The 27,376-nt window shown below is 36.5% G+C and overlaps 3 protein-coding genes across 5 annotated transcripts; 1 reads left to right on the forward strand and 2 right to left on the reverse strand.

The window, feature by feature from the left end:
- Positions 1 to 1,120: 1,120 nt before the first annotated feature.
- On the forward strand, positions 1,121 to 7,602 carry LOC107760347 (protein DAY-LENGTH-DEPENDENT DELAYED-GREENING 1, chloroplastic-like). The gene is made up of 7 exons (XM_016578383.2): positions 1,121 to 2,127; positions 2,951 to 3,036; positions 4,405 to 4,578; positions 5,089 to 5,203; positions 6,106 to 6,203; positions 6,671 to 6,806; positions 7,274 to 7,602. Exons 1-7 carry the CDS (start codon positions 1,510 to 1,512, stop codon positions 7,340 to 7,342), a joined length of 1,296 nt encoding a protein of 431 aa, XP_016433869.1. The 5' UTR covers positions 1,121 to 1,509; the 3' UTR covers positions 7,343 to 7,602.
- A 1,316-nt stretch (positions 7,603 to 8,918) lies between these two features.
- Positions 8,919 to 18,488, reverse strand: LOC107760348 (uncharacterized). Of its 3 annotated transcripts, XM_016578385.2 has the most exons (15): positions 17,991 to 18,488; positions 17,036 to 17,560; positions 16,470 to 16,568; positions 16,325 to 16,377; positions 14,900 to 14,957; positions 14,623 to 14,705; positions 14,185 to 14,262; positions 13,892 to 13,971; positions 12,238 to 12,425; positions 11,330 to 11,404; positions 10,729 to 10,769; positions 10,416 to 10,521; positions 10,072 to 10,154; positions 9,423 to 9,496; positions 8,919 to 9,223 (listed from the first exon to the last, which is right to left on the reverse strand). In XM_016578385.2, exons 1-15 carry the CDS (start codon positions 18,213 to 18,215, stop codon positions 9,114 to 9,116), a joined length of 1,878 nt encoding a protein of 625 aa, XP_016433871.1. In that variant the 5' UTR covers positions 18,216 to 18,488; the 3' UTR covers positions 8,919 to 9,113. The 3 variants fall into 3 exon arrangements, 2 of the variants coding, with proteins under 2 accessions (XP_016433871.1, XP_075094934.1); XR_012703073.1 differs by lacking the exon at positions 10,729 to 10,769; XM_075238833.1 differs by lacking the exons at positions 8,919 to 9,223; positions 9,423 to 9,496; positions 10,072 to 10,154; ... (1 more) ...; positions 10,729 to 10,769; positions 11,330 to 11,404 and adding an exon at positions 11,411 to 11,665.
- A 1,251-nt stretch (positions 18,489 to 19,739) lies between these two features.
- On the reverse strand, positions 19,740 to 26,899 carry LOC107760349 (serine/threonine-protein kinase STY13-like). The gene is made up of 3 exons (XM_016578386.2): positions 26,648 to 26,899; positions 24,662 to 25,635; positions 19,740 to 20,360 (listed from the first exon to the last, which is right to left on the reverse strand). The coding sequence occupies exons 2-3, from the start codon at positions 25,558 to 25,560 to the stop codon at positions 20,021 to 20,023; spliced, it is 1,239 nt and encodes a 412-aa protein (XP_016433872.1). The 5' UTR covers positions 25,561 to 25,635; positions 26,648 to 26,899; the 3' UTR covers positions 19,740 to 20,020.
- Positions 26,900 to 27,376: the final 477 nt, after the last annotated feature.

Here is a 27,376-nt window from a genome sequence, read left to right on the forward strand (position 1 = left end):
GTTGAATATTACATATTGAGAATATCATATAAAAATTTGTATTTGATTAATTAGATGAATTTATTCTTTTTACCGGTTAAAGTTGTGTATAACAGTAACAATATATCCAATGTAACCGGTCCTTACATTATCTTGTGCATGTAGAGAGTCTATACTCTATCTTCATTGGCTCAAGAACAGTTCAAGTAGTGTGAAATAAACATTATTATTGAAATAAAATATCGGTGTTACAAAACGTAAAAAAAGAGAGATAAATTGGAATAATATGGAATAGTAGGGTGAAAGTAGGGGTGTACATGGACCGGGTTGGTTCGGTTTTTATCAAAATCAAACCAAACCAATTATATCTGTTTGGATTGGTTCGGTTTTGTCGGTTTTATCGGATTTTTCGGGTTTTTATTATTTAAATATTATTTCGATCTTACTTTGTTAAATTTTTTATAAGTAAATATATGTTTAGTAAAAAATTTAAAAATTGACAAACATATTATCTATTAAAATATTCTTATGGGAGAATTTACTCAGTAACACATAATAGTTATCGTTTTAGTCGTCTGATAATAATTTTTTTGTTGATGTACACTTTTAAGGTTAATCGAGTTTAGTAATTAAACATAAACATCAATGCGATACCTAAATAATAATAATCACTTCAAATTCGAAAAAGATATAAAAATTTAATAGATCTTGACATATGAATATGAAAGAACAAAGAGATTGATGCATTTCAGTAACACTTGATAAGAAAGTGATCATATAACTCATTATTTAAGATTAATAAATATGGAGCACTTCATATTCTATTAAATATTATATCACGTAAAAGAATCCCAAATATTTCTAGACATTTTTAAAGAAAATTTTATATAAAATCTTTAAATATATATATATATATATATATATATATATATATATATATTAGATATATTTATATGTCGGTTTGATTTTTTTTTATTCAATACCAAATTAAATCAAACCAAACATAGTCAAATTTTTTAATTGATTTGGTTTTACTTTTCGGTTTTGTATCGGGTTGCAGGTGAAAGGGTAAAGGGGTCTAATATCAGGCCAGAAGCGGCCTAATTGTTTGTGGGGAATAAAGTAGAGCTGCAAAAAAGTTGGAATATATATAGATAGATAAAGAAAGCAAAGTTTATCTTAGAAATAGACCAAAATCCGTTATCCCCATTTTTCTCCCGCTAGGCTCGCTTGCCCCATCACTTCCCCAATACTGACTATTCCACCTTCAAATTATCTTCATTACCAGATAAACACTAGCAGTGCCACTTTACTTTTTTTCTTTTGGGGTTCCATTTTCTTTATTTTCTAGCCCTTTGTGTTAAATTTATCTTACTGAATTTTTAACATTTCTTCAATGGTCCCTTGCACATTGTGGTTGCTTGTCACTAAATGCTTGAATGGTCTTTTGAACAAGTAATATGCAGATTCTTGAATTGAGTTTATACTTTTATATTGCTCTATGAGTCTGAAAAATGTGGTCTATTATACATGTCCTTAATGAGCACTTCAATGGTCTTATGTCAAAATTTATTATCTTTCAAGGAAAGTACTAGCTCTTTTAACTCAGTATTTCTTTATAAAAATTCAATTGCTGTTAGTTGGAGGAGGAGGAAATCTTTTGGGGTTACTCCAAATGCAAAGAAAAAGCAGTCGAAGAAAAGCTGGTGGAGAAAGTTCTTTCTTGAAGATGATGGGAATTGGTGGGGATTAAAGGATGAGGATTTGCTTGATGGACTTGAATCTGAAGGCTTAGGTAGTGATGATGATGAGTTATCAGAGAATGAAAAGTTTGAAGCTTGGAAAAGACGAGCCGAGGCGATAATGGAGTTAAGGGAAGCACAAGAAGATATAAAGAATGAGGAGAATAAGAGGTGGGAAGATTGGCTTGTGGATGGAAGTACAGTTGATTTAGGTAATGGTTCATCTTGGGTTTCAGATTCCAATGACACCATTGGAAAATCTGAAGATAATAAAATGCAGGAAGATCCTAGTGAATTGATACCTGGAAGGGGTTTAGTTAAATCCGTGAGGGATATGATAATCGGTAGGGAAGACGATGATATGCTATATGAAGATCGGATTTTTCAGTATGCTTCATTTAACTCTGTGAGTGCATTTATTCTAGTGCTGTGCTATACACTTCAATTTACTTAGTTCTTATTCTCATTCAAACTAGTCTCCATTGGTCTGAGATGAGTTTATATTGAGTAACATGGTCAATGAGGATTCATTAGCCGACCCCAACTTGTTTAAGATTGAGGCGTAGTAGTAGTAGTAGTAGTAGTTGTTGTTTTCAAATTAGTCTCCATAATCTTTTAGTTTCTATAATCTTTCTATCTGCTCTATAGTTCAACTTATTGTCAACCTATAGGCAGATTAGTTTAGGTGAAAATTTTGAGAAAACCTATTAGAATATAGAATAGTTAGGTCCAAGAATTACATATGCGAGAGCTCCTTGCAGTTCACTAGCTTGTACACTGAACATATGGTAATAGAGTATTATCGATATCTCAAGAAGGGTTGATGTAATAGCTAATGCTACCAAAATGGAGTATCAAGATTAAGGAGCTTCTGCAAGTCAATTTATTTTCCTTTTCTTTGTTATGCTTGATTAGAAAGGGAGCCTTGAATCAGTGTAAAGTTGTCGGTCATGGGTTCTAGCTGCGGAATGGTTGTGTTTGGGTAGACTGCTTATATCACACCCCTTGGAGTGCGGCTCTTCCTCGGACCTTGTGTGAACACGGGGATGCTTTGTGCACCAGACTGCCCTTTTTTTGTTATGCTTAACTAATTCTAAAGTTTATGAATCTAGAAACATCCAACACATCTGATATTATCATGTTCTTAGCACTGAGAATTCCCAAACTTCACATCTGCAATGTACTCTTTAAGCTTCTTATTAGGAGTTATTGTTCTCTTCCTGTTGCAGGCTAAGTTTTTGGCAGTGCTGGTAATTGTCCCATGGGCTTTGGATTTTGTAGTTCATGATTATGTTCTTATGCCGTTTCTTGACAGGTAACTTCTGTTTGGCTTTGTTTTCATTCCTTTTGGTTACATATTTGAAGTGATATGTTTGATCTTTTGTACCTAACTAAACATGTTTTACTACCAAATGTTTTCCTATATTTATTTTGCTAAGACCTGATAATGATGGTACCACTGTAGGTAACTAAACCATTCTCTGTTACATAAATGATTGATTAATGGCCAACCAAGAGTTAACCATTTCCCAAAGGATCTACTGTGAAATCTAAAAGCACCATAACATGTCATTTAGATTGTTCAAACTCTAGAAGTCCAATGGCAACAGAATCACGTGTCCACATGCAGGATGAAAATGTTGCTTCATTGGTTTCTTTCAATATCTTTTAATTCCGATAACCGTAGTGTCTGGGCCAGCTTGTGCGCACGTCGACTAATTCCACATGATATTTACTACTGCCCACTAGCAACCGGTACCAGGTAACTCTGTCCACCAAGGCTTGGACAGATAGGAAGAAATCATCTAGTAGCCTCCGCTAGGATTTGAACTTGAGACCTCATGTTCTGAACCCACTTCAACTTATCACTAGGCCACTTCCTTGGGTGCTAAATCTCATATATCTTTATATTCATGCCATTATAAATGTTTCAGAGAAAGTGGTAAAGCTCTGTTCTTCATGGTGCTAAGTTAACTCCTGATCTTTCTGACTGCATAGAGATGCCTTCACTGGCAGCATTTGACTGGCCATGTGGCGTAAGTTAGCTTTTATATTGGATTTATGTAACAAGATTTCATAATTGGTCTTTTTCTGCGTGTCCCCAGCTGGAATGTATTACATTATCAAAATGAAAACTGTGCAGGTTTATTCTTCTAAAAAAAGAAAACTTTGCTGGTTTATTCTGGGTAGGATTAACTCGTTTGTTAGAAAACTGATGCTCTTTTATGAGCTTTTGTCGTAAGCTTTGCTGACTTCATCTTTATCCCAAAAAAGTAGGTTTGCTTGACTTCATTTATTACTTGCTCTAATGGTTCTAAGCCTACTCAAAAGTCATTTTCGTAATCAAGAACTACTTCAAGAAGTTTTCTCTTACTTGTTAGTGCGACAAATTCTTTATAGACAGTAGACTGGTAACATAGCTGTTCAAGCGTATTTCTTGGGATTGTGAAGATACATCCCTGCACTACCTTGGCCGACTTCTAAATCTTAGAGAACATTTTACTTTTTGGATGAGTATAGATAATACAACAATACAGTTCTATGGAAATATTATACTTCTTGCTTGCTTATTTCCTATTCAGCTAGATATTACTTGAGAAGGTACTTTTCCTACTGATGGTTGCTAGTATGAACGTAACTCCCATTTAAGCTTTGTGTTGACTGTCTTATTTGTCATGGTCAGATATGTTAAGACTGTACCTTTAGCAGCACAGATGCTTGATGTCAGAAGAAACCAAAAGCTTGAAATGGTTAAGGAACTGAAGACTGAGCAAGCGCGCTACCGCTTTGAGGTTGAGATTGGTAAATCTCCACCTTTGTCTGAAAAAGAGCTGTATCTGGAGCTACGACACAAAGCGTAAGTTTTACCATAGCTGATGCCTGTTCTAATTATGTTAATCTGAAGTGTTCCAAAAAATTTAGCTCATCCCTTTCTTTGACCTACTTATCCACCTGATGTTAAAAGACTTGGTATGAAGGCAACAACTGATTTTTGAAGGAGAGTTTTTGCACACACATTGGATAATCTTGCCTTGAACAACCAAATTCCTAGTGTAAAAAAGAAAACAAAGGGCCTTCTGAAGACAGCTACCACTTTGTGTGTTCTCTTCTTTGAGCTGATAAATGTATTAATAGACTACATTTGTATTTTAGATTTGACTTCGTATGTTTACAATATATACTGTACACAAGAAATTACAGCTTGTATGATTCATCTAAATACATGCAATAACTCAATCTATTGGCTTGAGAGGGCTGTTATATTATCCTTCCCTGAAATCATCTTATAACATGTCTCACTTAAGATGCTGATATGGCTTTTATTTGATTTCTGATACTGTTAGCCTCTGGGCCATTGCATTTGCAGGTTAGAGTTGCGGGACGAGTGGAGGTTAGAAAATCGAAAGGCATTTGCTAATATATGGTCGGACTTTGTCTTTGGGGTCTCATTATTCATTCTTTTGTACTTCAATGAGAGTAAAGTAAGTTCTCTTCCAAATGTTTGAATAATATCTGTCTTTCAACAAAATTTACCTCTTTGCCAATATACTTGTATCGTCTATGTTATTGGGCGAAAGCCGTTAACATGAAATGATCAACTTGCTTGGACTTGGTGTTATTAAGATAAATAAAGGAAATCTTTTATACGCCATTTTCCCCTCATATCGCTCTTTAATCTCGATTGTCCATTGCATTTTGTAACCTGTAACTTTTTACTACTACTCTATCCACTACCACCACATAAGAGATGTCACCGGCCTTTATCACTCATCCACCACCACCAACCACCTCTACTCCCAGTCATACCACCTCCTCCTTCAACTTCCACTGCACAACCACCATTGCCAACCACCACCACCAACCACCTTCACCACCAGCCTTCATCATACAACTACCAGCAACCACCTCCACCACCAGCAACCACCACTAGCAACACTGCACAACCACCACTGGCATCAACTCCACCAACAACTACCACCAGCCACTACCTCACAACTATCACTACCAGCCACCAGCACCAACAACTGCCACACCGCTAGCTTTTAGAGTGTACTTCATCAAACAAATAGTTTTTACAACATGGGGTAATTTAGATTTTCTCTTATATTATGTGGATATAATATGTAATTTCATTTTATTTGAGTTCATATTTATTAGTTTTTAAATAAAGATAAATTATACAATTTGAAATGCCGAGAAAACAAAGTCTTAATTCTTCATTTAAAGACAATAGACATGTATTCAGATTTAAACATCTTAATTAATAAAAAAAACAAATGGGGCCTCAGTCGTTATTTTTCTTTCACAAATAGGGTTTCTAAAGTGTACTTCCTCAATTTTTGTAGTGTTTCTAAGTTTAAAACTTTTTTGTCAATATCTGCAGGTGAAGCTACTCAAATTTACTGGTTACAAGATATTAAACAATGTCTCGGATACCGGCAAGGCGTTTCTGATTATTCTGGTTACTGATATCTTTTTGGGGTAAAGTTTGATTCTATTTCATGCTTATGACCATACTGAATGTTCTAAAGGAACTTATCCGTAAATATAGCACCTATCCATGTTAGCTAATTTATAAAATAGCAGCAACTTCATCTCATTTTAAAAAAAAAGGGCAACTTCAGTTCATTACTTTCCAATTCTCAGAAGCAAAGGGTTTAAGCAACCTAACACCTTTTTTGGGATTTCCTCAAGGATGGAAATTAAAGTTTCTGTTGTACTTCCAACTAAAGCGATATGCAAGGACTAGATGTAAAATTATTACTCTTATCCCTTAAAAGTTTAGTGGTACCAATCTAGTTTCACTCCCTTTTATTCCTATGCATTTCTATTGTTTGGGCTTCTATTTTTTCTTTGGAAATTGTCAACATTTCCCACTTGTTAAAAGTAAATAGAAGCCAACTTTCCAGAGCTCCGTCATGTTGGATAATGTGGTGAATGTGTTTCAGGTATCATTCTGAATCTGGTTGGCAGACTTTGCTCGAGGTCCTTGTGGAGCATTATGGCATTGAAGTTGATCCAGCAATGATAACCTTATTTGTCTGCCTGGTTCCAGTTATAATTGATGCCTGTGTGAAGCTTTGGGTATGTGCTTACTTTTTCAATAACTTGGACTCTTTTTTTATTTTAATCTGGAAAGTGAACAAAGTATATACCTGTAAAGTCCTCCCTGACCTTCATGGATTGTCTTATTGGTTAAAATAAGCCTATTTAGTTGAGTAAAGTCAATGTTACTCGCCAATGCATATTTTCTCTTTAATTTACTAGAGAGCGTCCAAGCTTTATATGCTGTAAACAGGGACGGAGCTAGCGTATACACTACGGGTTCAAACGAACCCAATAGCTTTTGCTTGGACCCTGTATTTTTATTTTAGAAAAGTCATTAAATATGTATAACGTTTAAATACGAACCCAGTAACTAAGACGAGCTATGAGTTCGATGGCAAGTCCAGAACCCATAAACTTCAAATCCCGACTTTATCGATGGTATTGGAAGCAATGCAACCCATATTACTATTTCTCTAACGGAAGATTTTGTTTTTGCTTTCCAGATGTTTAAGTTCTTGCCGAGATTATCACCTAGCGTGTCCAATATTTTCCGGGAAATGACGAGGCATTAGAGAGACTTTCCCCATCTCTGGTTTTGGTTGCAGCAGCATCGACAGGTAGAACATACCATCAGTCCCATGATTATTCTATATTTCAAATACTTTTTTCCTTTCTTTCCACTTTTCCATATAGAGGCTCCATATCCAGATATTGGAGTAAAGTGTAAAAGCACATTTTGTATTTTTCATAATGTGAATAGCTTGTCATCAAAGTGGCATCATTCCTTGAATATCTTGGATCAGAATTGTGGGAATATTTGTTACCCCGTCATTTGTTTGTTAACAATAATCAGATTCTGAACAAAAAAAATTTGTTAGAGGTTTGAAAACCTCTTTATATCTACTTATCGCGTCATCTGGAAACTCTTTACATAATCTAAACTTGATATACAAACATTCTTTCAGATGTAATTGTCCTTTCAGTTATTCACGTCGGAGTGCCTAGCATGCACAACCATGTAAAGAGAGGCTTACAATTGTCAAATAAACCATAGATCAAGTGCAAGCAACATTTCATCTAGCCAAAGTATTTGGCTATGAGCTTATAATAAATTTCAAACTTATCTTTGTGTGGTCACACAAGGTAATGGCACATTACGACTTGGTTATCCCTGGTAGGTTAATTGCAGAGGCAGAGCCAGAATTTGAACTTTAGGAGTTCTAAATACTAGAATAGCCACTTCGGTTGTTGGTAATAAATGAGTTCTGAATTTAATTTTCGTACGCATTTCTAAATTTGTTAAATTTTAAAAGTTTAGAGACTTGTCATGATTGAGATCATGTTAATAGATTTTAAATATTTGACAAATTAACCTAAATTGTTCTTGATTAGTCAATCACTATGAATAGGATAAGAAATCAAAAATATATGTAATGGTCTCCATTGGCTAAAATTAAAGTCAACTTCACATGTAAATAAAGAAGTGATCGAGTTTGATCCAATTTTTTCTCAACCTTAACTTTAACGAGATCCTTAACTCCCTTCAATTTGAGAAGTAAACACCACTCTCGAGCATTAATTATGAACTTTATCAAGTTGGAAACTGCGCTTTGAAACTAGCAATCACCAAACTCATTTCAATATATGTCCAACTTCACAATCTGTCCTTATCAAAATTAGCAAACAAATTAACTGGACCGAACTAGCTACACGCAAGAGATCGGAAAAGGATAAGGTCTGCACACACACTATCCTCTCCAAGTCCCCATTTTGTGGGATTACACTGGATTTGTTATTGTTGTTGAACTAGTTATACCCGAGAGTACGTCAACTACTTACTACATCAACATGATTATTACCTAAAGTTGCAATAATAAAAACATAAAAAGCTTTAACATGATTTGAATCAAAAAATTTGGTCAGTTGAGTTTTAAACATGATTATACAACTCTATTGCTTGGACATCAAAAAAATAAGGGCAACCCGGTGTACTAAACTTCCGCCATGCGCTGGGTCCAAGGAAGGGTCAGACCACAAAGGTCGGTCTATTGTATGCAGCCTTACCCTGCATTTCTGCAAGAGCTTGCGTCCAGCAACTCTATTGCTCGGACATCATCATGGACAAACACTTCTGATCCATATTAGAGATTTGAAATTAAGGGGGAGGCATTTACATACTGTAGGAGAAATTTGTTAATTGTTCCTTTATTACAAGTGGGATCTACTGGTGGCAGAGGAAACTACAGCATCTGTAATATATTACAAAAGGAAAAATATACACTAAAGATAAACTGGTCCTGTTTCTTGATCATGGCAAAATGATTTGTGCCTTGAGAAATTATTTCACCTCACTTTTATGGAATTGTAGATATCTATGTATTTCCCTGCTGTATTATTCCAGCTATTGTCAATATGCATAACTTTCTGAACAACAGCTTTCCATTCATTTGGTTCTGCATTATAATTGAGAATATCATATCAATCAAACAATTAGTAAATCTTTATCTCAAAGTAGTTGGAGTCAGTTCTACGGATCCTCTCTATCAAAATCTCATTTTATTTTGTGAGGTGAATGAGGGACTACTCTACAATCAAGCGGCATTCGTTGAAGGAAATCAGCAGGCATGGATATTCAAGGATAAAGTGACTTACTTTCTCGATAGTAAGAAAATGCACGGTCTAAAGCCCGATTAAAGGATCCTTCATCAATTCCTTCAAAGACGAACCTACATGGATAATATGCTGAGCATTTCAGAATCACAGTTGGAATGCCAGTAAAACTTACTCATGGAAAAGGACAAACAGGAAAACAGAAAAAGGATCCATCACCTAACTAGTTTTTTTTAAGGGGGAAAAAAAACAAAACCAACACAAACAATATGGCTCTTACTACAACATCCATCCTTAAATTCTTGCACAGTTGCTTTATCTTGAATTTACTTAAGCTGAAAACAGTGGGTTCACCATAAATTTCTTTAAAACCCCTTTAGCTCTGAAATCTAGCAATACTGCCTGTATCATCGATGAGAATATTTTCTTGAATAAGAAAATCTATGCAAACTCAGAAAGCAGCTGCATGAGTTGTTTTTCATTGAGATGACTGATGATCAACATCAAATACCACATTTGTTGGTTAGTTCCTCTATTTATTCTCATCCTCGTTATAGAATACACACACACACAGAGAGAAAGAGAAAAGAGTTAAAGTTCAGAACCCAATTCATCATCGAAAGCCAATGGCACGACTAGCATCAATTTTTAGTACGAAAATAAACGGGATTTCAAGAATTTGATCAGTTACCCGTTAGCAATCTCAGCTTGAGATTGATCATCCAAGTCAAAAACCGTGTCAGCAAGACCACCCGTCTTCCTAACTATGGGAACCTGAAACAGATGCAAAAATTACTTCTTGTTGTTTCTTTCTTAAGATGGAATGCTTTATGTTTCTGGAAGCAATAATTGGATAAACCACCATTCTATCCTTACTAGAAACACACACAGCCCTAAATAAAACCTTTTTGACAAGTTCTGTCTACCATATAAATATGTCAACTCAGAAGCAGAAAAAAAAAAGAGATATTTTCCCCAGCTTTAACCACATAAAATGTGAAAAACAAATTATTCTTAGAAAGTAGGAGTACTTACAGCTCCATAGCGCATTCCAATCATCTGTGCTAGCCCGCATGGCTCATACATTGATGGCACTAAGACCATGTCTGCAGCGGCATAGAGCATATGGGACAGCTCCTCGCTTCATGATTGACGCCATTTGAAAGAAAATTGATCACTCGTGTTAAACATTCCCTCATGCATCCAGAGTATACAAGTGGTTCATATAATTTGAGGTTCGTTTAACCAGATAAAGAATAAATCTTTACCAAGATACATAAACATTACCAGTAATATTTCTTGAAGGTTAGGAATATTAAATAATCAATTGGCTTTCAAAAATAGTTACCTGTACATCAAAAGGATACGGATGTTGGGGCCCTTGTTATACTACAAAGAAAGTAATTGATATCACCATTGCATGGTCATTCAGAAAGGTTTAAAAACACAACCAGATCTATTGGACTCCTTCAAAATAAAACACTTTGTTCTCTCAAATGTGAAAAATACGTACTGGTGGAAATTATAAGCAGGATGGAACTACATTTGCTAACATATGAAATCACTAACTGCTTATTACGCCTAGCTTACTCCAGAGGAGAACTTGGGAACATGCATTAATAAGCAATTAGTGCAGTTGAGTAATTCTATCACTACTCTTCTTTTTCTGTTCCTTTTTCTCTTTGGTTTATCAATTGGCATTTCTTTCAGGTCAAATGCAGCCCTTTGGTATGGACCCTGACATCTAAATTATTAAATGATTCCGTTCTAAAATCATAAAAGAATGGCAATAAAGAGAAGGAAAAACTAAAATGGTGATAATGAACTGTCTTATCAGTGGTGATGCTTCCATTTTCTATCTCATGATGATGAAAAGAACAGTATATAATAGTCCACAGCAAGCCAGCCAGAAGAATATTTCAATTTTCAAGTCTAGAAATTTGAGTTACCAATTCTGCTAAACCTTCAAATTCTCTCTCAACTCGACCATCTGAAGCCCTGCCCAAAATCACCAACTGTCCACCCTGAAAAAGATGCCAGCAGCAGACTTCAATTACAACGCCAAATTAATACCCTATCAGCTGGCCAAAAAATCCTACGGATAGTTGCAAACTTGCAACTGCCGTTAGGAGATCATACAAGAAGAAATAATAAGTGTGACGACCCTCTTTTTCACATGAGAAAACAAACACGACCTGGAAGTTGCGTGTTGCGGTAGCTGTATTTAGTAATAACTTGAACAGTAACAGGAGGCTTATCTTGCTCTTCTTTTCCAATAAAAAATGCTTCAAATGGGCAAGGCAATAAAACTTTTTAGCATGCAATAAAACGTTAGCTGGCCAAGATTTTAAGGCGAGTTCGAAAAACATATGTTAGTATACTTGACACGGTGAAAGCAACAATAATAGAGCATTACTAGACGCATGCTTGTCTCTGTAGACTTGAGTATTGTTTGCACCATACAGCCAGTATGCATTCTCTGACTCCTCTTGACTCTTGCTCAGGTGACCCTATATCCTTAGAGTGCGGAACTGGTGGGCGTTATATGTATCAAAATTTGTAACGCGGTAGACGAATCGGGATTCTACACACTTGTCATGGTTTAGACACAGGATTGTGTTGGGAAGTGCAGAGAGTAGTTTAACAAATTTTGTGCTTGTGATGGAGAAGTAAAGGTCACATCATCTTGATGACTCTCTTTTGCTCATAAAATGATAAATGATCATCCAATTGAATCTTTCATAGAGAAAATGCATCCTATGTGCTGTTTATGTGTACATTTGACTGATTGGATGGCTGTTTTCCTGAGTCTAGGTGAACGTTTGCCAAAAAGAACGAGATGGGGATAAACACTTACTAGTTCTTCAACATGCTTGATCGCATGAGTGATAAGATGGAGACCCTTTTGAGCGACCAATCGAGTAATGCAGATAACCAAAGGTACTTGATCAGCCACACAAGTACTCTGTTTGATGCTTTCAAAAGGCAGACCAAGTCCCCTTTGAACAAATTGTTTGCATATCCTCTTCCCTTCAATTTTGCTGGCTTGCAAAACACAAAAGTGAAATAAGAAGAGTTGAAGAAAATATCCTTACTTGTTACATAACAAATCAAAAATGTATTTTCCAAAGGAAAAAGGTCCAAAGCTAGTAGTTCGCAAGAGAAATTAACCAAGAGAAAGCCACATTCTCCAGATGGGGCTCATCTCTGGGAGACTCAGTAGAAATACTGGAATGAACTTCTAGGTGCATACGTTTCTCTTCCACCGTCGAGTTCAAATCACGCCGCACTTTGATAAACTCAATTTAGATTCAATGACCAATGACTGGTACTAGCTATGACACAACTATCATGAATGATATACGGCAGTGGAGCATGAGGCTTCAGGAAAAACATAATTTGGTAATTTCCTGTGACCATGCAAATCGGTTCAAGAAAGCAGCAAGCTGGTCTAACCAGAGTATAGAACTTAAAAACAAGCCCCTGAGCTACGATCAAAGAGCGTCTGAAATTCCCAAAAGACTTGCTTAGGGTTGCTTCTTGTTCACATGCCAAAATTTTTTTATTAAAGATTGTCCTGCATTTGTCGGATTATGTAAAGATTGTCCAACTTTTCTCATCCCATTTCTGGGTTTTGTGCTCTACAGTCTACACTTCATTTTATATGAATTAGAAATCACAATATGCACAGTTCCATCACGCCCATGAAACAACTAAAGAATGAAAACTAATTGATAGCTCTGTCCTGTTACCTGATTGAATGGCAATGTCTATTAAGTGCAAACTCCTAGTGTCTCACAGTTTCAAGAATATAAACTAGTGAAGAAGACAACAAGAAAACAAACACAGCATCTTGTGGAGCAAGGCAATAATATCAGTTCATTATCCCCCCTTAATAGGTAGATATAGTTGAGAAATCATTACAGTCAATCCGTAGGTTGATACTGATATCAAACAGCGCCAATAAAATGCAAATATTTTAAAACAACTGACATGTTTATTAGCATCCTTTCTTTCATTAAGAGAATGAAAATTCCTATGGTTGCAATGATCTTTGTCTTTAAACAATTACTACTTTCCCTATGCATTACCCCAAAACCTAGATAACAACTCGAGACCAAAAATCACATCTCCTCTTAATGTGTCTAGAGTCATAGATTTTGCATCAATGCCCTTTCCTGCGTTTGCCTTTATTAAGATACATTGGAGATATGAGTATCAGGAAATAATTAGAAGTCACTTTATTCCGTTGTCCACGGAGCTGTTGATGGATGACCAAAATTGTGACAATTTTCTGGTAAACTCCTCTGCATGAACCCCGTAAACCTCATCGTGCTTCCTCATGTCCAACATGGATGAGGTGACCGTTTTAATATTTCCTTGGGTTTAATAACATTAAGCTGTTCGAATCCATACCAACATTAGCATCCCTCGTATGGGAAAAACATATGTAATGGTAGCTCAAAGCAAGTCGTATCCAAGTAATTCTAAAACATCACAGAAATAATTACCATCAAACTTAGCAGGCAAATAAACATCCGTTGCTGGATTCCACATTTCAGTATCGATCCCATTTAAAATGCCAGAATACCTGAATGATCACATAACTCGTTTTTAACAGCTCTATTAGGAAAACAGATACATAAAAAGCAACTTAAACATAAAATTTGGTAGTGACATGATATTTAATATGTCGCATGCTAATTTCGAGAGAGGTTCAGAAAGAGAGGCTGAAGCATGATTAGTGAAACAGAACTTAATTTAACAAGGAAATATTATTAAAGGCAAGTGTTGAAGACATTACTTATCACGGTTTCGCATCAAAGCACTAGAAAGCCATCCGGAACAGAGTGTCTCCTTCAGATACGTCGGTGAAACTGTACTGAAATTAAGAAGAGAGATTAAAGAAAGAAGATGGTTTCTGTTTCTGATGACATAAAGAATGAAGATAGTCCATGCATGTTCAAAAAGCTTTACAAATGCTATGATTTCACTACAAACAATATATTATCTTAGTAGATGTAACTTTTTTTCGTGACTTCTCCTTATTAGAGGCACCAAGAAGTAAAGCGGGAGAACCAAGAACATGAATAGCGAGGTTAAAGTTCTTATTAGGGAGAAATGAAAAGGGAATTGACTGATTAAACTGTGACCAATGCAAGTGGAGAAAATGATATTCACACCAAGAGTGAGTAAACCTTGTAGGCAAATTAGGTAGCTGCGCTAGTTTTAGCTAACTTACACTACAGCATTGCTGTATACTATGCCACCTTTCAGCAAACTTAACCTCTCTGGATTATGGCCAACTGTGCGATCATCGACGGCCTGCCACAGAGCAAAAGAAATTCATTCGGGCAAAAAGAACTGTACCCTAATGGTAAAAGAACACACAAGTATGTGGCCGAAAATAATATAACACATTCAAAGCTATAAACGACTACGCAGAGGCACTGGATTCCTGGTAATTGAAAAAATAACAGACTACAAATTATGATTAAATTTTGAATAAATGAGGACACCTTGTCTTCAGTTGCATAGGCAGATCCATCAAGACCAAACTTACTGAGTTGCTCTTGTCTGCCAAAGAAATTAAATGAAACCCATGAGAAGAATTTAGTAAATCCAAGAGACATTGTTGCATCACAAGCAGCTACCAAAGATAGCTTCACATCCTAGTATTTTAGCTTAGCTGCATATCAATATCATGGCCTTTTTGAGAAAGAAAAGGAAAAAAAACTACTTGAGCTTTACTCCATTACATAGTTTGGTTCAAAGTGTTGCACAGCAATGAACAAAAGAAGATCAGAGAAGGAATATGTATGTTTGACAGATCAAATCCCTGCAGCTTTTGAGAGAACTAAGAATCTCTTTAGCCTCTTATACAACAACAACAACCCAATATAATTCTACTAGTGGGGTCTGGGGAGGGTAGTGTGTACGCAGACTCTTTAGCCTCTTATATTAACAAAAATTTTAATGAGTAAACTGGCTCAAAATTCTTAGTTAGTCATCACCTAAACTAGTACTCATAGATCTAAGGACACAGCATTCTACCCATGTGCTTGGCAAATTGCAACAGAAAAACTAAAATGGGAGGAGCAAGGCAGGTATGGCAGGATTCAAAAAGAGGTGAAGCTGCTAAAGGGGGCAGGGTATGGCAGGTTAAACTTGTAGCTCGGAAAAGCTTAACCCCCAATGTCCCACCCCGCCACGGCCCCTTTGCCATCTCTAGTCATTGTAACAATTACATTCAAGCTGCAAACTTTCCCTCACTACTTGAATCCTGTGGTTGATAAAACTGTCTACTACTGACCAACTGAGCCTATTTGGATATGTGACTAGCCTGCTGAGATCGTTAGGCAACAGTGAAACAACTCTTTCTTCAACAAACGAACACAGCAGAGAAGAAGCCAATTGGAAAATTCCATATTACAAAATTTTCCCTTGGTATGTTTGCATAAATGAATAAAGGTTTTTCAGCTGGCTTGCATATCAGCAGCCATTGACAATGGGAATTCCACAACACACAGAATACTGCCCTAATGCACACAAATTGTTTTACATTGCAAGATGATCTGGATTTTATTAACTCACCTTCATCTATATTGGGTACCTTCCAAAGTTATTCGCTAAGGCGCAATTAACAATTAACATATTTCACACGTACATACTAAAAGAGAATACACATGGATTCATACAACTGCAAACTGAGATGAAAGATCACAAGGAGGACAAAAGAACATCCTAGATATGGTCTCCATTGTTGTTTCTGCAGCTTCTTTATTGGTGCATCTTGTTAAATTTTCAAAGGAATTTATGGTGCGCAATGGTCTCCTAGGACTAAACTACACCATCATTCAAGAGGTTAAATATATACAGAGCATAAAAGACATTAGAAACACGAATCCATATTTCTTCCTTCATCTGTAGCCAAAAAAGTGTACCTGCATTCTCCATAATGCTCCATGTTGTGAATAGTCAATACAATTCTAGGTTTCTGCACAGGATGTCAATGCTTAAAACTATAGAAACTATAGATCTGCTCCAGATCAATTAAGAGAATGAAAAACGGAAGCCCCTAGATCACACCTGGAGTGAGAGAAATTGGTACATATCCCAGTAAAACAGAGGTAAAGCACCTGTCTGCCATTCATGTACATGAATGATATCAGGTTGTGTTCCTGTTACCTGTTGACCAGTAAAATCAGTCACAGCCTTGTTTGCATACATATCAACTCAAAACACCGGAGCAGCTTTGAAACATTCGGACATCAAGAACCTACTGAATTGAGGCTCCAACTAATAACTAAACTTAAGACTAAAGTTGACTGAGGCAGCAAACCATATTGGCATGCCACCGTCACATAAAAATTCCCATGGTTGTCCAAAGATGTGCATAAGTGTATATAACTAGCATGCGATCAGATGTAGCTCAATAACTGATGGTTAAACACATTAACCCAAAAATATTTCCAATAGAATTGTCAAATTGGAGTAAGTGTACATAACTAGCATGAGATCAGATGTAGCTCAATAACTCATGGGATTAAACACATTAACCCAAAAAAGTTTCAATAGAATTGTCAAATTGGAGTAAGTTTAATCTTTTTATACATGTACTATGAAGCAAATTTATAGCTTATGGGCTGTATTACCTGCATCAATTCAAGGCAAGCACGGCTGAAAAACAAATATGCCTCTAACTCATTGTATGACCCTCCATATATGTTTGTCCCCTTGAAAAAGTGGTTGGATGGTTCAATAAGTATCACCGGAACGCCTGAAACTTCTCCTCGATATGCATTACAGGCTACCCAGTTTCCGTCAAGATATGAGTTGTAAGTTTTGATCAAGGCTAGCTCATCAATTAAATGCTTAGGAATACATTCATAGAAAGGAAGCATGACATCAACTTTATGGCCACGCTTTAAACAGGCACGTCCAAGTCCCGTTACAACGTCACCTAGACCCCCTACTTTTGCTATAGGTGCCATTTCAGCTGTCACATGAACAATGTGCAATAGATCAGCATCCTTTTCCACTCCAGCAGGATCATCCGAGCTGAGGTCCCAAAATGGAAACTCCCTTTTCCAGAATGGAGTTTCGTCATTTGGAGAAGGCCACCGAAAACCTTCAGACTCGCGATCAGCTTCTGAACCTTCTAGTTGCTCAGCTTCCAACTGTGAGAAAACAAATTGAAATCTAGGAGATAATTGGAAAAATGAAAGAAAATGTTGATGGCACACTTCTTAACCCAAAAAACCAAAAAAAAAAATCCTTTTTTTTTCCTTTTCAAGGCGTCCGGGCCAACTTGGTCACACCTCGACTATTCCACCGGTTACCTTCTAGGTGCACCAGCACAGATACCAGGTAACTCTGACCACAAATGAAAAGAAATGACCTTTTTCAAGAATTATTAACAGAAGGTTATTCTAAAACCTTTACACTTTTTTATTCAAGCATTTCTACTTTCCTATACATAAATTCCTACTGATTACTGTCAATAACAACACTTTGCTAGGGATTTGGGTGCTACAATATATACAAAGAAAAGAAGGAAGAAAAAAAGGTCTGGCATAAAACAAGAAAAGATGGCGGAATATTCTTTACCCGAGCATCAATTCGAGGAAAAAGATGAATTTTGTAATTGCGCGAGGGGGAGTTCAAGTATTCCTTGAACAAGTAGGATTGTTGCTTCAACAAATTGGCCTTACTGCTGATATTGTAGCATGAACGGTAATTGATACTATCGCTAGAGTTTCCATTAGGCGCAAAAGATGATGGGAAGGACAAGCAGGAAGTGAAATCCATGGCAATTATCTTTGCGTTCAACATATACAAACACTAACAAAATGTGGAATGCAATGAAAGTATGTAGTGTACACTGTAGATACCCAAGTCGATTTGCCCGGGGGTGGGGAGGGAGAGTGACAAGTGACAAGTGACAAGTAAACAGTGAATCTTGGTGCTGTTGTTGTTTGGGGGGTTTGAAGCTTATAGGTGGGCCACAAATTACTTGAATATACCTTTATTCTGCAATTGCACCTTAATTTGACAACTTTCCACAATTGGACCAGACTACTTGACATAGTTTCCTTGTTCCAAAAATTTCATATTTTTTCTTTCCGAAAGATATTTAGCCATAGTATTCCCATTTTATGCACAGCCAGACATTATATGTCTTCTATAACAATAATTTTTTATAGCAGCCAAAAAAATATTGGAACAAACGAGACTGTTATTAAAAGGTTTGACTGTATTAATATGACTCGTTAATATAGAAGTTCATTCTTCTAGAGGATGAAAAGACGCGCCAAACACTCAACGCGATAATTTTGATACTTTCCATATATGTAGCTTACATGTTACTTTCCATATATGTAGCTTACATGTCAAAAGAGGCTTTCGTTATTTTTTAAAATTATATGACGAATCAAATGTAAGATGGGACGGGGGAATAATATTATCTTGGTACTTATTGATTAAATTTACTAAATGTTTTCTAGAAGTTATGCTTGGTTTGTTGAAAACTAACAGTTAAGATATTACTCGTTAGTTTTAGATTATTTTCTTAAAATCACGTTATTGAAAATAAAAATTAACTTACATTTTAATTTGAAAGTTTAAATTTGATAATTAACGTTGTCTTATAATTGACTCCTTTAATTTACATCCAAATAAATTTGAATAATAATTAGCTTTCTCTTTCTCCAATTATTGAAGCAAATGCCACATTTACTATTTTCATGACATGACATAAGCCAACGATCCTACCCGTGTGCTAACCGTACATGCCTTGTGTTTTTTCACATAAATTTTTATCACTTCATGTAAAGGTATTTATAAGGTATTTTCAAGCCTTCAATCTCATCTTATCGTGCTTCTTTTCTATCAAAAAATTTCGGATTGGAGAAATTCTCCAAGTTTTGTGTTTTAAAAATAGCACTTTTTGTCTTAGGACAATGTCAAAGAGTTTACTGTATTCAATTTGGTTATTGAAAGAAAGAAATGTCAAAAGGCATGAAACACTGCTCTTCCGTCCAAAATATACTATAATCACTGAAGATTCAGAAAAAAGGTTGAGTGCAATCACAATACTGAAGTCAAATAAAGATGTTTGGTAATAGTATCCCACCACACACGTCTTCCTTATGGTCAACTTGTCTTCATCTTTCCTCATATCTTTATAGTTAGAAGAACAGAAAAAGAAAGATATGACCTACTACCTTTGAAGCAAATATATTGCTGATGTCCCCACATTTTCTGCATAAATAAAACAAGCATCAGAAGTACAAAAGGGTATGGTGTGGGATGGATCAGTATGCAACATCTTCAGCACCTGATAAAATTTGATCAAAGTAAAATAAAAAGTAGGATCTAAATATAGCCACAAAAGGACATGTATAATTACACATACTTCTATTATCACTAATCAGAATCTTCAATCCAAGGAGAAAAGGAAAACGAAAAGAAGATACAACAAACAGACAGTTTTTATCATAACTTTCTCCATTTTTTCTATCTGAATGACGAAATTATGCCTCAGTAGATACAAATGGCAAAACGTTGGTATCAGTTTTGTTTTGCCTTCCCAAATTCTTTACTCTTGCTCTTACTGCCTACTATTTCCTCTTTCCATATCAATCTGTAGTCATAGGTTGACTGATGCAGCACCTGAAACGGGCCTTTCTTACCGTTGTCAAGATCTCTGTCTCTGCAACCTCGAGCATTCTGACCACCTGAGAGAAGGGTGGTCTATTGTCAGGGTTAGCATCCCAGCAGCGCGTCATGATTTCACCTAGGACAGCCAAACAATCATTAGGGATGGTTGGACGGACACCTTTATTGACAACTGCAAAAGCTGCCTGTACAGCGGTCATGTTCTGGAAGGGAAGCATCCCCGTTATGAGCTCCCACAGAACAATGCCGAAACTATAAACATCAACTTTTTGTGTGTATGGTCGGTGCTGGATCATCTCCCTGCAAATTGAAGTGAACGTGTTGTTTTTGTCATTAAATCTTTGCCATAATTATCAAATAAAACATAGGTGTTAATGATTTACTTGTTCTTATGTTTTAATTACTACATGATTATAAAGTTTATCTGACAACTACTAACAGCTGTCAAGTATGCAAATGCATTTATTGATACTTGATACTACGGTGTACAGAAGTGTAATATAATACATTCTTCTTGACAGACAAATGTAGAATATTCTTACGTGTGTGAATCTGTATCTTCTATACTCTGGTGTGCTTTTTATGAGAATGTACACACGTGCTATATCAGCCTATCTAAATCCTTTAGAAGATTTGACGCATGCATTTTTCTTTTCCTGTTCGAGGAGATAAAATCCTATTTCCTCCAAGAGAGATCTAAAAAGCTGAAAATTTCAAGGGAATAAAGATCTGCATTCTTAAACGCTTTAGATATATTTATTCTCAGCTAATGCCTAATGGAGGCTGAGAGGAACTCGTTCAATTTTGCATAAAATAATTGACCTTAGCCTAAAAAGAATCATCCATGTAGAAGAGCCACAAGCCCACAATCATAGACAAGAATGAAAACTTTTAGCTACGAGGTTTCCACTGCTGATTTTTGGAGAAGAAAAGCCGGGACGTGGTTATCAACATTCCGACATTTCATGTAATAAGAAGCAGGAGCAACTAACGAAGAACTCTCTGCAGGATGGAACAAATGGTGGCAGGAGATACATCCAAAAATGGATAGAAGAAGATGACTGACCCCTTGGAAATAGGAGGACCCGATTTTGCAGTTTTGCACATCAAAACATATTTGACCAAGCCTGCTAAGGAGACACTATGGAGGGATGTGATCCTTGCAAGATATGGATGTTGTAAGCAATGATGGTTATCATATAAGGTGTTTACCTCATATGGGTTAAGTGAGAGGATGAGATTACCGGATTTGGAGGTCCCAAGATTTATTGGCTTTGCAACTGGAAATGGTAAATGAATTTTTTTGGCTTGATGTATTGCAGCAGCTTGACTCTCAAGGAGGATTCCCCAACTTATTCTCTACCAAAGTTGATAAAAACACCACAGTAGCTGAATTTATCAAAAGTGAGGCAGACCAGGTGTCCCGGGGTGTACCTTTTGGGAGACCAATTCAGTAGTGAATTGGAATAACATTGATGGTTTCCTACAGAAGTTATATAGTCATGCATATTCTGGAATGAGGACAAAATTATGAAGCAAGCAACAAATATATTTCTCAATGAATCATGATATAGATGCCTGCTTGGGGTGTGAAGGCCAAGACAGAAATAGTACGGAAGTTTAATGCACCTAAGAAGGTGTCATTCTTTACATAGTGTGCCGTGTGGGATGCCATCCTAACAGCGGATGATTCGAGGAGACATTTGGTGGTAAGTTGGTACTGCGGGTGTAAGATGCATGGGTGGATGGCTATGAAGGTAGTGGTCAATGAAGTAGGGGTGGCCTAGTGGTCAATGAAGTGGGTGTGACCTAGCGGTCAACTAAGTTGCTCGGACTCGGGTGCGGGTATCCGATACGGGCACGGATCCGAGTGTCGGATTCGGCAAAATCTAAATTTTAAGATTCGGGGGTGCAGATCCAGGTATGGATATGGGTGCAGGGATTCGGTTAAAAAAATTCAAAATTATAAAAAAAATAGAGCTATAAAGAGAAAAAGAAAGCCATTCAAGGCCTTCCATCAACTCTCCATCTATATCGCTGCTACTGTCTACCAGAAGTCCGAACTCAGAACATGACCCCTTGAATTCTTGGTTTTTTTGAAACACAAAGCAGCAAATATGAGACAAAAGTACTACAATATTGAAGGTATGCCATTTCTCATGTCTTAAATCTGTTTTATTTTTAATTTTGAGAAATCAAAATCTCAATTTCCCCCCAAATTTGTCGATGGACACATGTCAAAGTATCTTAAGTTAGTTGACCGAACCCGGAACATATCCCGCTCACGCACCCACTCCCGTCCCGTGTCAAAACGGGCGCGGCACCAAAAAACGAAGAGTCCTTGCACTTAGGTGGTCAATGAAGTGGAAGGACAACATGAGGTCTCGGGTTAAACTTTTGGTTGCCTTTAACTTTCGGTTTAAAGAATTTATTAAGTCAAAACCATGCATTAAAAGATTATTTCTCTTAGAAGAATAACTATGCCTCCATCCAAAGCTATATCAATACTCAATAGATAATTTCTATTAACTCTATCGCTTACACCATGAACTGTAGAGTCCATTTGAAATCATTTAGGTATTCGAGGATGTGCAATATAGTTTTAGACGATTAGCAAAGCTATCTACTAGGAAATCAATTCATGTAGAGACAGTTGAACTCTTCGCCCATAAGGTAAAAACCTAATTTGGGAGATTTCATTCATTTTTTTATGATGGGAAAGTTAACACTCAGTCTGTGTAAGAATTTTCCTCATGCATTACCAAGAGCAAAAAACATTTTATTCAATGTGTCCCCCAAGAAAAGGCTAGGATGATATGAGTCATCTATCACATTAAAGAGTCACTCATAGGCCAAATGGAGCTATATTTAGAAGCTATCATCAATCACGATAAAGCATTTTATACACATGGCCAGATCTACAATATGAATACCTAAAACATTTGATTTCCACACCTAATTGTAGAAACTAAAAATAGGTCCATCTAGTCCAGGTCAATTTCAAGCTGGCCACCAATATCCAAACAGTGTTTGCACCTACGTTTGCCCCTTCAGGAGCTTCCCACAAGCATTGGAAGTCCTTGTCAAAATCTTGTCAGAAAGAATGCCCCAAGAAAGATTTACAAGGAATTACAGGCTCGACTTCCGTCTTCCATGATAACTTAACCTTCCATAAGAAGCATCAAAACCAGACATATCCATACGACTCAAACTAAAAAAATCAATCTACTCTTCAGTAGCCATATTTCAGGACACAGTCTCAGTAGACAAGAGTGGGTTGCTATAGTGGTAAGCACCCTCCACTTCCAACCAAGAGGTTGTGAGTTCGAGTCACCCCAAGAGCAAGGTGGAGAGTTCTTGGAGGGAGGGAGCCGAGGGTCTATCAGAAACAGTCTTTCTACCCCAGGGTAGGGGTAAGGTCTACGTACACACTACCCTCCCCAGACTCCACTAGTGGGATTATACTGGGTTGTTGTTGTTGTTGTTGTTGTAGTCTCAAAGCAAAAGACAGTGAATGCTATGATCACACAAGTATCTTCGACAATCAACTCATTCTTACTTTTATTGTTTGAAATAAGGAATGAGAAGAAACTAATCTTGGAGCAAATTCTGTCAAATTTTAAGTTAAAAATGAGAGATGATACTAAAAAAAGCTGAACTACTGCCTACAACTACCAAACAGAAATGGTTAATATTTCTCAGCTCGATTACTGTTCCATGGAACTTGCACCATGAACAATTTATTATTATCAGAGTGTTGATTAAACGAAAGAAAATGCACCAAAGAACGGCATTGGAGGGAAAAAGAAGAGGAGAGACCAATGTATGGTGAAGACAACAAATATATAATTAACTTTTAACCCTTTAAAAGTTTAAAACAAAGGTGACAGACAACCTTCTGCATGTTGTTCTAAATAGATCATTCCTTAGAAACAAATGAGTCCGAACTATGGTTCATCTCTCTCAGACATATCCCGAAAACTAATTCCATGAGCTAGAGTGAAGCGAATCAAACGAAACTCACCAAACAAAGGAGAGCAAGGAGAAAGGTGGGAAATCTTTTGAAATAAAACAAGAATACTAAGTTGATCATCTTTTGACATTTCTAGCAAGAGGCACAAATAATTAAGTTGAAAGGTTGAACAGAAGAAACAACTTCTCTCTTTTGGCAATAACAGGCATACAGTAGGAACATTAGCACAAGTGATCTGGTTCTTTCCAAAGGATACAGGTCCTTAAGCCCATCATCTCCTTTCTTTTCACTTCAAATCTATTTTGTGAAAGGCAATGCAAGGTGCTTTTATTTAGATCATCAGATAGAAGATATAATGCAAAGTGAATGTTCAGACAAATATCACGTTGGAACATAACATATCTTATTGCGACCATTTCCCTGTTCTCTTTGATAAGTTAAAGCAATTGTGTTGCAAACAAAGCTACACGAGTATGCAAAACATATGAATGTCCTACTAAAAGAAGGAAACTGAAGGCCACAAAAGTAATGTACGAAACAGCCAAAGTAGCTCTGTATTAAGGTTCTGCCAAAAGACCAGAGTAGAATAATGGAATCACATTTAACTGCTAAAAAGTTAGAGACTTACGGAGCCATCCAGCGGTATGTTCCAGTCTCTGGTGTCATTCCTTCAGTCTGCACCTCAATACGAGCAACCCCAAAGTCTGCAATCTTGATTGATTTATCAGCAGCAATCAGTAGGTTGTCAGATTTCAGGTCACGGTGTATCAGATTCAGGCCATGCACATATTCCATACCCCTTGCCACATCCAAGGCCTGCTTTACTGCTAACTTCAAGGGCACAGATCGATTTTGTCGCTTAGTGAGAAACTGACGAACTGATCCTCCTTTTGCATATTCAGTGACAATACACCACACCATGGGTTTACGGCACGCACCGATAAACCGAACTATGTTTGGATGTTTCAACCTTGCCAACATCATGACTTCCTGCTGAAACTGTTGCTCCATCAAGTGAGCTCTCTCAAGATCATTCTCTGGCCTCTCTAAAAGCTTGATCGCAACATCCTCACCATTGTAAGTTCCCTTATAGAGCTTCCCAAAAGCCCCTTGTGCAAAAGCTGGTCCCATGTTAAGCTTCCTCAAATCAATTGTCCACTCATCATAATTCTCAAGCCCATTGGTAGGAAATCGAGGATCCATTAAAGCTTTAGCTAAGGCATCGTCACTCAATCCATGAGAAATTTTCCCCTTGTTTACACTAGCTGCAACAGAATAGTTATTGTGGACACGCTTGAGACCCTGGTGGTTTAGAATACGAGTGTGTGAATCATTTGATCCAACACTGCTGTTATCCATCGACATTGCAACAGAACCTCCGCCATTGCTCATCTGCAAGCTCCCATAACTGTCGATTGACATGTTTGATCCCTCACCAAGCTTATGGTAAAAATTTTGTGACAGTCCATAATGTTCATGGTTTTCATTTAAGTCTATAAGTCCCGCAAACTTTGGAGCTTCCAACATTTTCCCGTCAAAGCAGCTGCAGCAAAATGCTATAGGTTCTTCTGCATGAGTAATTCAAACTTTAACTTCGCAACCCTGTGAAAAAAACATCAAAAATCAGAACTCATTTTAAGAAAATTCTTCTCTCCCCCAGCTTCATGCATCAAAATGCAATAAAAAAAAAGAGGGACAAGAATAGCTAAACAAAGATTAGTTTCAAAATGAACACAAATACAGAAGCTTGATGAAAACAAACAGCAAAAAGAAATCCCTCCTCTCTTTACTAACAGGTAAAATATATTATTTAAATAAAAAAAGGTCCTCAACTCTCTGTTCATTCAATGCCTTCAAATTAGCTAAATGACTTAGTAATTAAGATAACAATTCAATTACTACCTCCTGTCCATTTTATCAGTCATTTAAGATTTTGGGAAAACTATTTATTATTTAACAGCATTAGTTCTAAGGGGTATTGACTGAATTACCATATGAGTAATTAGTGACTGTATGCTTTCTTGGAATACTAAGGATAAAATTGGGGGGGAAAAAAAGTTAATGCATTCTTGGTTTTCTAAAGCAACAAATTTTGGACCCAATATTTTTGGCTAAAGTGACAGACAAAAATGACGGTAGGGAGTAAGAACCTGCTTGAATTACATGCAGAAAGACCTTGAGAACCCTAAAATATCTGAATCAAAATTACACACACACACATAAACTAAAAACTAATAGGACTTATAAACTGAAAGAGAAATGATTTTATTGAGAAGACATGAAACCAAAAAAAAAAAACTAACTGTAAAAAAGTTCAATTTTCCCCTCTTACAATTTTGTCCCAAAAAGATGAGGGGTTTAATCGTAATCAAGACAAAAACGCGTCGAGTTCTACTAGCTCCGGTTTTCAAAAAAGTCAGATACTTCAAGCATAAGAAGGCAAAGATAAAGCTATACCCCTATGATACCCAGCACAGAATTTAGCACAAGAAAAAAGTAGCTGAAAATTCACACAAAATCCCTAATTCAACTGACAAAACCATAAGAAAACCCCAAAAAAAAAAAAAAATAGGTGATCCAGGGGTAAAATCGAGAGAAAAGGAGCTAAAATTACCTCAATCGACAAGACTTGACTTTATCCGATCAATTTTTGCAAAACCGAAAAGCTGTAAAAACAAAGTCTTTACCACCAGCAGCGGTAAAAAAACAACGACGGATGAAGAGAGTTAAAAAGTAGCGAGAAGAAGGTAACAGTAGAAGAACACAAAAAGAGAAGAAGAGAAAATGAACACGAGAGCGAGTAAATGAATGAACGTTGTCTTAGCTATAGGAGCTGCCTTTTTTCAGTCTTTGGTCTCTGTTTGGCAAATTAATTATATTTGTTAGCTAAAAATATATTTCTGGAAACAATTAAAAATTTATATTTTTCCTTTTCTTTTCCAGCCCGAGGAGACATCTGGTGTGGCCACTCGTACCTTACACCTTCTGTCCTTGCATATTACTGGTGGGGTCTACCTTGATCTGGACTTTAAAAACTTGTGTGTTATTATTAAGATGGAACATTTGTAAAGGTGCATGCATTTAGACTAGTTTTTTTTTTTAAGACTATTTCAGTTTATAAGTATTGAATACTAGATGGTTATATTAAATGATAAATTAGTTAATACAATAATTATGTGATAAGAGTTTATATGAGCACCAGTGACTTTGATGGTCTCATTTCTGTGTATAAGATTTAGTGAGATAATTCTATCCCTAATTCACTTTATTTCTACCATGGCTTTATAGTCCATTTTATGGGGTACGTGAACTCGTGATCTCTCTGTCAAATTAGATATTTTAT

Source organism: Nicotiana tabacum, chromosome 2, assembly GCF_000715075.1.
Source record: "Nicotiana tabacum cultivar K326 chromosome 2, ASM71507v2, whole genome shotgun sequence".
Classification (NCBI taxonomy): domain Eukaryota; kingdom Viridiplantae; phylum Streptophyta; class Magnoliopsida; order Solanales; family Solanaceae; genus Nicotiana; species Nicotiana tabacum.